The following is a 10,452-nucleotide window of genomic DNA, read 5'->3' on the forward strand; positions in this document are numbered from 1 at the left end:
GAGTATTAGCTGACAACCTGTTCTGCACTGTTAGCCAGGAAAGAGAAGCATGCATTTGGTTCACATTGGTTCTTAGTGAACAACCCAGAACCAGCCTTGCTGCCCTATTCTGGACAATCTGGACCTTACTGATCTCACCACTTGCAGCAGACGCCCAGACTGTAGAACAATAGTCCAGATGACACAAGACTAAACTCTTAACAATCTGACAAAGAAGAGGTGGATCAACAAAAGCAGCACATTTCCTGGAAATACAAACAGCCCTTCCCATCTTTGTAACTACATCACTGATATGTTTTGACCAGAATAGAGTGCAGTCCAGCATCACTCCAAGGAGCTTGGCACTTCTGACCTGTTGAACTGTTGAAATACCTAGCCTCAGATCCAACTTTGGGTCACAAGATAACCCTTGCCTAGTCTGAGAAGAGAGGGTGCTGAGGGTTGACCAGAATGGCCTTTTGCCTTCTGGATGACTCTGGCCTGATAGATCTGGTTTCAGGGGGTTCAAGGTAGTGCCTATGGTCTTTTGGCACACCTTGATTATACCACCCAATCTATTTTTATTGGCCACACTGAGGTTACCAAACCAGGAAGTGATGGAATAAGTTAAAATAGACTCGATACAAGATGAATAGAACATCCTCATCAGTGTCCTATCAACCTGAAAGCCCCTCAGTCTCCTCAAGAAAAACAGCCTCTGATTGGCCTTCTTACAAATATGATAATTTCACACACACTAGGTGTGGAGAAATTACTCTCTGCATTTGACCTATTCCCATGTTCACCCCCTGGGAGGTGAGGGAAGCAGTGAGCCTTGATGCTGAGTGCCAAGCAGGGATTTAATGGGTCCCATTTTTTTGTAGTCTTTGGTATGACTTGGCTTGAACTCACGACCTACCGATCTCTAGGGCGGACACTCTACAAAGCACTAGAACAATAATAAACATATTGTTAAATGACGGCCTCACCGTGTCATGTCAGTCAAAACTAATGTTGCACAATTCTCGAAAGTTGAAAAACCCTTAAAGGAAATGTACAAACATTCCAGGTAAGCCAGTAAGATGGAATGTGTATTTGAAAAAAGGAAAAAAAACATTGTGTAAAGAGGAACTGCATTTTTTTGGGTGTTTTTTTTGCCCATCATCCACAATCCTAGTGAGATAAGAACATGCATGTTTCCATTTTATGCACGTTCTAAGTAGTGTAAAAACTGCTAGTATGAGGCGACTAACGCTGCAGGTAAATCCTCCTATAAAGCACTAAAAAAAGCACCAACAACGCTTCATTAGCATGCAGTTACCTGCATATTAACCAAGCTATGGTATATTGCATATATTACATAAAAATATAATATACCGTATTTTTCTGACTGTAAGTCGCAGTTGTTTCCATAGTTTGGCCGGGGGTGCGACTTATGTGTGAAATTATTAACACATTAGCGTAAAATATCAAATAATATTATTTAGCTCATTCACGTAAGAGACTAGACGTATAAGATTTCATGGGATTTAGCGATTAGGAGTGACAGATTGTTTGGTAAACGTATAGCATGTTCTATATGTTATAGTTATTTGAATGACTCTTACCATAATATGTTACGTTAACATACCAGGCACGTTCTCAGTTAATAATAATAATAATATATTTTATTTGTATAAAGCACTTTATATTGAGTAAACAATCTCAAAGTGCTACAGTGTATTAACAAAAAAATAAATTAAATAAAAAAAGATAATAAAGAAATAAATAAAAATAAAAACTAGAACAGCCAAATAGTTGTAGCTAGTATATACATATCTAAAGTTTTTTTTTTTTTTTAAAGAAGGGCTTTTAAGCCTTTTTTAAAAAGCATCCACAGTCTGTGGTGCCCTCAGATGGTCAGGGAGAGCGTTCCATAGACTGGGAGCGGCGGAGCAGAAAGTTGGTTATTTATGCCTCATATAACGTACACTTATTCAGCCTGTTGTTCACTATTCTTTATTTATTTTAAATTGCCTTTCAAGCGTCTATTCTTGGTGTTGGCTTTTATCAAATACATTTCCCCAAAAATTGCGACTTATACTCCAGTGCGACTTATATATGTTTTTTCCTTCTTTATAATGCATTTTCGGCCGGTGTGACTTATATTCCGAAAAATACGGTAATATAATAATATATCAGTATATATTATATACTGTATATACAACATGTAAATATTACATATACGTTATATTTTATATTGTTACTACGGTACATTTTTAGTCTATACCTGCATTATCCTTTCCATCCTTACACTTTCCATCCTTTGTAACTGAGCTACTGTGTGGAACAATTTCAACTTGGGGATCAATAAAATTTGTCTAAATCACCAAACCATAGAGTTAGTCAACTTTGAAAATCCTCACGCTACCAACTTGATACCATATGGCTCTCAACAAATGGAACACAGCATAGAATCACTGCGACGTCGCTAGGAAGCGTTGAGAAGTATTCAGAATTTACCAGCTCAAGGAGAGCCCGAGTGCTGAAAGATACAACCATCCCAGCAGGAGCGAACAATTTAAGTCCCTGTTTTATGTTCCTATTTGAAGCGTTTAGCAATAGCGCTACATGATAACGCTCCAAGGCTCTCAAAAAGTATTCCATTAGTGCAGGGGTGTCCAAAGTGCAGCCCGGGGGCCATTTGCAGCCTGCAGGTAATTTTTTAACGGCCCCACAGCACATTCTAAAAATACGATGAAAAAAATAAAAAACATAAAAAGTGGTATAAAAGAGCAAACAGGTGAAATGTAACAAGAAAATGTTGCATTATTTACTCTAATAACACAAAGCTGCCATGCAGGCTGTTTCTTTCTGTAAAAAATAATAATGAATCAAAATCAATGTCATTATGAATTATTGACCTATTCAAGGCTCCATTTACTTCACATTAAATATTCCACTTTGAGATATTTTGGGGGGAAAATGTTGCATATTTTTTGGTTGTCATTTAAAAAACAAAGTTTTTTAAAGGAGGGCCTAAAACGAACAAACAAAAAACATAAACAACAATAAAACTTATAATTGACGGATAGATCTGAAGTTGATCTTGAGACTATTGTGGTAAAAGTTAAAAAAAATGTTGGATTTATTTTTTTAAACTTTACTGAGCAGTACCATTTTGGATCCCCAATAATTTTAGTGGGACTTTTTTTTTTTTTAAGTGTCATTGCTCAAAAAAATAATGAATTAAAATCAATGTTGTTATAAGTTATTGACCTTTTTAAGACTCCAATTATTTTGTAATCTCAAATATTCCACTTTAAAATTTTATTGGGGGAAAATATTGCATATTTTGTGTTTTTTTCCATAAAAAAACACGGTTTTCCTTGACAAAAATGGCATACAACTTAAATCTTTGAAAGCGTTTTATTGACACATAGACCTAATGTTGATCTAGAGATTTAAACCTTGAATAATAATAATAATAATACTAAATAATGACACATTTGTAATATTTTTTTTGACCAAAACCTTTTGGGGTCCCCGGGATCAAGTCTGAGTGGAGGCCTAAATGTATCTTTTTTATACATATATTGTATTAGTTTTTAAAATAAAAAAATGGCCGCCGCTTGCTTTGATTTTTCAGTGTGCGGCCCTCAGTGGAAAAAGTTTGGACACCCCTGCATTAGTGGGAGCAAACAGCACAGAGTGTCCCTTATTTTGTTCACAGACCGCATTGCAAAAAATGCTACAGTTGCTATGCACACCTTGAAACCAATCCACCCAGGAAAGCATGAGAGTGCCTGTTACCTCATTACATTACATGCATAAATACAGCACGGATATAAAACGTTGGCGAATAGATCGTATCCACGTTATCTGCATCGTTAGCCGCCTCTTACTAGTAGTTTTTCACTAGTTAGAATGCACATTAAAGGGAAATAACTGTTTTTGTCTCACATAAGCATTGTGGTTAATTCCAAAAAAAAAGTGCAGACCATGGAAGTTGGTCAACATTCTAAAATGATTTGCTTTTTGTGGTTGATAAAAAGTAGAGATATCCGATATTCCGATATTGTCCAACTCTTAATTACTGATACCGATATCAAGCGATACCGATATATACAGTCGTGGAATTAACACATTATTATGCCTAATTTTGTTGTGATGCCCCGCTGGATGCATTAAACAATGTAACAAGGTTTTCCAAAATAAATCAACTCAAGTTATGGAAAAAAAATGCCAACATGGCACTGCCATATTTATTATTGAAGTCACAAAGTGCATTATTTTTTTTAACGTGCCTCAAAACAGCAGCTTGGAATTTGGGACATGCTCTCCCTGAGAGAGCATGAGGAGGTTGAGGTGGGCGGGGTTGGGGGGGGGGGGTTGTGGGGGGGGGTATGGGGTAGCAGGGGGTGTATATTGTAGCGTCCCGGAAGAGTTAGTGCTGCAAGGGGTTCTGGGTATTTGTTCTGTTGTCTTTATGTTGTGTTACGGTGCGGGTGTTCTCCCGAAATGTGTCTGTCATTCTTGTTTGGTGTGGGTTCACAGTGTGGCGCATATTTGTAACAGTGTTAAAGTTGTTTATACGGTCACCCTCAGTGTGACCTGTATGGCTGTTGACCAAGTATGCCTTGCATTCACTTGTGTGTGTGAAAAGCCGTAAAAGGCAGTGCCTTTAAGGTTTATTGCCGCTCTTCACTTCTCCCTACGTCCGTGTACACAGCGGCGTTTTAAAAAGTCATACATTTTACTCCGTGAAACCGATACCGATAATTTTGAAACCGATACCGATTATTTCCGATATTACATTTTAAAGCATTTATCGTCCGATAATATCGGCAGTCCGATATTATCGGACATCCCTAATAAAAAATGTTCATGTTTGGTGTGTATTACCAATCATTGTTCGGTCAAGACTTGCAGGTGGGTGGAGAGAGAGTTATTTTTTTAAACGTTTTAAACTATGATGTTGATAAATGACTTCCCTTTATGTAGATTTCATCCATTTGCGGGTGATCATTCGTATATGATTGTGAATATACAAATTGTATTGTCTTCATAATTTGCAGGCTTTCACTTTTGTTTTTCAAGCTCTATCGTTTTCAGATCAGGCCTCTATTAAAGAATGTTACATGCCTTCAGAAAGTGTAAACGAGTCTTCACATGCAACATATTTAAAGTCCTCATACAGGTATAGCAATCTCTTCAGTTATCCACCTTCGGAACAACACAGCCCACTTAAAGTAGTCTAAATGTGAGTTACTGGAAAAAGCAACAACTACTATTTCAAGGCAAATATGTGTAACATTATTATTGGCAAAATCCATTCACAGTTGTTTAACATTTTGTTGTACTACTGATTGCATATTTGGTGATGTTAAATTCATTATGTGTCTCCAGGAAATAATCAACTTGAAATGTTGTATGTTGCCAAGCTTTCATTCTCAAGAGACAGGTGTGTTTTTTCCATGCTGGAGGGTGTCGTAGTACAATGACTTCACTGTGGTGACACACTGATGACAAATTATAAAATATAAAAAGGTTACTGTCAGCCGTAAACAGTCAGTGTTTAAAAACAATAAAAAAAATAAAAAAATGAGGGGTATTTTATTTGAACTAAGCAAAATTACGAACAAGAAAATTTGGCTTGTCAAGACTTTCCAAAACAAGTAAAATTAGCTAACCTCAATGAACCCCAAAATACCTTAAAATATGTATATCCTCACTAATAAAAAGTGCACTTTTAATGGTAGAAAAAAAGAGAGACCTTTTTGCTCAATATGTTGAAAAATATTCTTAAATGAAGTAAATGCTAGTGCCATTATCTTGACATAATGATATGCGCTCGGCATTACATTTCTTGAAACCAGCAAACTTATACTAAAAACTAATTTATTGTTCTTAATGGAAAGGCAACAAGGCAACCGCTTGTTACTCTCGGGGTCTCCTAGGCAAATCATATTGTCTAAAAATTTATTTTTCCATGGATAACATGACATCATCGCGACAAGTGCGTGCTCTTTCAGTCAATTAGTGTGCATATATACAGCCCGGCCCCATGCCAAAAAAAATGTAATTGTAATTTTGAAGAATTTATCTGAATGTGCATGAACTATTTCTGTTCAAAATTGTTTGTAATGTTAAATGTTTAAATATTAACTGACAGTTTACTGTACTGTGCCAACTGTACTACTATATGAGTACGTGTTTTCAATTGTTTCATTGAAAATAAAACAGCAAAGTCCATTTGGCTGTCATCTGTTTTAATTATGAGACACAATTGTGTCAAAGTCATGATTTGTTTTTTCATGCTTGAAATAAGAAAAGTAGTTTTATACTTGCGAGTGTTGATGACACAGCTTTGCAACAGTTGATATTCTAGTTTCAAGCATGTTTTACTCAATATAGGTCATCAAATCTCAGCAACAAGCTGTAATATCTTACTTAAATCATTTAGGACCAAAACACTTAAAACAAGTAAAACACTCTAACATAAAATCTGCTTAGTGAGAAGAATTATCTTATCAGACAGAAAATAAGCAAATATCACCCTTATTTGAGATATTTCATCTTACTTAGATTTCAGTTTTTGCAGTGTGGATGCTGTGTTTAAATAATTATTCAATAATTAATGGTAAGAACATTTTTATTACAAATACAGTAGAAAAAACAATAACGTGCAATATTTCTCAGTTTAACATAGTAGTAAAGAATTTCAAAAACTAGACAAGTTAAGTTCAGTGCTTCTTCGACTGCTTAGTGCTCTTAGTCTTGGTTCTGGTCTCCGTTTCCTTGAGAGAAAGCAGTTTTTTCTTGAGCTTGGCTTCCACATCAGCGACTCTCCTGTTCCTAGCAGATCGCTGCTGACCACTACGTTCACTCCTTAAACTCTGAGCTGAGGTGGACGTTTCCTCTTGCTGGTTTCCGTCTCCTAACGACTTATTTCTGCACCAAATCAGTACTGTTACGCCTGTCAGTCAAAACAAAAATGACTTGAAAGAGCCTCAATCCGGCACTGAAATATACGTTGTTGCATCATCAACTCACCCATTCCAGAGCCAATCACTTCTCCTGTTGGACTGAATTTGTTGATCTGTAACGACAGATTTACACGTCTATAGAACATTTCTACATCTTAGTAGTACCTTCAACATAAAACAATCTCTTACTTTCCCTAATACAGTAAATTCTCAAATTATAAACTTAATTGGTTTTTGAACAGGGTTCGTAAAATCGAAAAGTTTGTATGTAAATATGAATAATGGGTTGCAGCCTCGACAAAAGTGCCTGTTTTAATTACGTTTTGTACACTTTGAACATGCTAAAACATTGTATACACTGCATATTAGACACTCATAACATGGAGGGGATTAAGGTGGTGATTAAGAATAAATATACAATACCCGTTTCCATATGAGTTGGGAAATTGTGTTAGATGTAAATATAAACGGAATACAATGATTTGCAAATCCTTTTCAACCCATATTCAATAGAATGCACTACAAAGACAACATATTTGATGTTCAAACTCATAAACTTTATTTTTTTTTTTTGCAAATAATAATTAACTTAGAATTTCATGGCTGCAACACGTGCCAAAGTAGTTGGGAAAGGGCATGTTCACCACTGTGTTACATCACCTTTTCTTTTAACAATACTCAATAAACGATTGGGAACTGAGGAAACTAATTGTTGAAGCTTTGAAAGTGGAATTCTTGACCATTCTTTTTTTATGTAGAGCTTCAGTCAGGGTCTCCGCTGTCGTATTTTACGCTTCATAATGCGCCACACATTTTCGATGGGAGACAGGTCTGGACTGCAGGCGGGCCAGGAAAGTACCCGCATTTTTTTTTTACGAAGCCACGTGCTGAATGTGGCTTGGCATTGTCTTGCTGAAATAAGCAGGGGCGTCCATGAAAAAGATGGCGCTTAGATGGCAGCGTATGTTGTTCCAAAAGCTGTATGTACCTTTCAGCATTAATGGCGCCTTCACAGATGTGTAAGTTACCCATGCCTTGGGCACTAATGCACCCCCATACCATCACAGATGCTGGCTTTTGAACTTTGCGTCGATAACAGTCTGGATGGTTCGCTTCCCCTTTGGTCCGGATGACACGATGTCGAATATTTCCAAAAACAATTTGAAATGTGGACTCGTCAGACCACAGAACACTTTTCCACTTTGCATGAGTCCATCTTAGATGATCTCGGGCCCAGAGAAGCCGGCGGCGTTTCTGGGTGTTGTTGATAAATGGCTTTCGCTTTGCATAGTAGAGCTTTAACTTGCACTTACAGATGTAGCGACCAACTGTATTTAGTGACAGTGGTTTTCTGAAGTGTTCCTGAGCCCATGTGGTGATATCCTTTAGAGATTGATGTCAGTTTTTCATACAGTGCCGTCCGTCTGAGGGATGGAAGGTCACGGTCATTCAATGTTGGTTTCCGGCCATGCCGCTTACGTGGAGTGATTTCTCCAGATTCTCTGAACCCTTTGATGATATTATGGACAGTAGATGTTGAAATCCCTAAATTTCTTGCAATTGCACTTTGAGAAACGTTGTTCTTAAACTGTTTGACTATTTGCTCACGCAGTTGTGGACAAAGGGGTGTACCTCGCCCCAACCTTTCTTGTGAAAGACTGAGCATTTTTTGGGAAGCTGTTTTTATACCCAATCATGGCCCCCAACTGTTCCCAATTAGCCTGCACACCTGTGGGATGTTCCAAATAAGTGTTTGATGAGCATTCCTCAAGTTTATCAGTATTTATTGCCACCTTTCCCAACTTCTTTGTCACGTGTTGCTGGCATCAAATTCTAATGTTAATGATTATTTGCACAACATTTTTTTTTTATCAGTTTGAACATCAAATATGTTGTCTTTGTAGCATATTCAATTGAATAATGGTTGAAAAGGATTTGCAAATCATTGTATTCCGTTTATATTTACATCTAACACAATTTCCCAACTCATATGGAAACGGGGTTTGTAAATAACTAAAAAAAAGACAAACTTAGCTGTGCTGTATGTTCTGCTATTCCAACAAGCGCACACACTCAGAAGTCCTTTTGGTGCCCACAAAAACGATCAGGAATCACAAAAATCAACAACCATATTGCTATAATAATAAAAACTTAAAATTATATCAAAAAAGTAAAACAACAACACGCACACAAACACACACACACAGACACACACACACGGTCGTGGTCAGAAGTTTACATACACTTGTAAAGAACATAATGTCATGGCTGTCTTGAGTTTCCAATCATTTCTACAACTCTTATTTTTTTGTGATAGAGTGATTGGAGCACATACTTGTTGGTCACAAAAAACATTCATGAAGCTTGCTTCTTTTATGAATTTATTATGAGTCTACTGAAAATGTGAGCAAATCTGCTGGGTCAAAAGTATACATACAGCCACATACATTATACATTTTGGTGATGTAGAAAAGTTATAATCAAATCAAATTAGCTTCATGGCTTCATCTCTTAACTTCATGTGAGTGATTATGATTGACGACACCTGCTGACTTAAATAGGGCTCATGTGATGCAGTCATTAGACTCGGTTACAAACGCGACAATGGGAACGTCAAAGGAACTCGGCACAGATCTGAAAAAACAAATGATTGACTTGAACAAGTCAGGAAAGTCACTTGGAGCCATTTCAAAGCAGCTTGAGGTCCCAAGAGCAACTGTGCAGACAATTGTTCGTAAGTATAAAGTGCATGGCACAGTTTTGTCACTGCCACGATCAGGAAGAAAACGCAAGCTATCACTTGCTGCTGAGAGAAAATAGGTCAGGATGATCAAGAGTCAACCGAGAAGCACCAAAAAGCAGGTCCGCAATGAATTGGAAACTGCTGGAACACGTGTCAGTGTCCACAGTCAAGCCTGTTTTGCATCGCCATGGACTAAAAGGCTACCATGCAAGAAGGAAGCCGCTGCTCCAGAAGCCACACCTTAAGGCTCGTCTAAAGTTTGCTGCTGATCACATGGACAAAGATAGGACCTTCTGGAGGAAAGTTCTGTGGTTAAATGAAACAAAAATGGAGCGGTTTGGCCACAATACCCAGCAATATGTTTGGAGGAGAAAAGGTGAGGCCTTTAATCCCAGGAACACCATTCCTACCGTCAAGCATGGTGGTGGTAGTATTATGCTCTGGGCCTGTTTTGCTGCCAATGGAACTGGTGCTTTACAGAGAGTACATGTGACAATTAAAAAGGAGGATTACCTCCAAATTCTTCAGGACAACTGAAAATCATCAGCCCGGAGTTTGGGTCTTGGGCGCAGTTGGGTGTTCCAACAGGACAATGACCCCAAACACACGTCAAAACTGGTAAAGGAATGGCTAAATCGGGCTAAAATTAAGGTTTTAGAATGACATTCCCAAATTCTTGACTTAAACCCCATTGAGAACATGTGGACAATGCTGAAGAAACAAGTCCATGTCAAAAAAAACAACAAATTTAGCTGAACTGCA

General features: G+C 37.5%; 1 protein-coding gene across 3 annotated transcripts in view; it reads right to left on the reverse strand.

The window, feature by feature from the left end:
* Positions 1-6,348: 6,348 nt before the first annotated feature.
* The window catches only part of ddb2 (damage-specific DNA binding protein 2), a 38,189-nt gene continuing 34,085 nt past the window's right edge, over positions 6,349-10,452 (reverse strand). For 2 of the 3 annotated variants that reach the window (XM_062061080.1, XM_062061082.1), the window contains exons 10-11: positions 7,015-7,060; positions 6,349-6,937 (exon numbers count right to left, since the gene is read on the reverse strand). In XM_062061080.1, coding sequence (XP_061917064.1) covers positions 6,705-6,937; positions 7,015-7,060 — 279 coding nt within the window. In that variant the 3' untranslated portion in view covers positions 6,349-6,704. The remainder of the gene's footprint in view (positions 6,938-7,014; positions 7,061-10,452) is intronic. The other variant, XM_062061081.1, reaches the window with a different exon arrangement.

The sequence above is a fragment of the Entelurus aequoreus genome, linkage group LG10 (assembly GCF_033978785.1).
Source record: "Entelurus aequoreus isolate RoL-2023_Sb linkage group LG10, RoL_Eaeq_v1.1, whole genome shotgun sequence".
Classification (NCBI taxonomy): Eukaryota; Metazoa; Chordata; class Actinopteri; order Syngnathiformes; family Syngnathidae; genus Entelurus; species Entelurus aequoreus.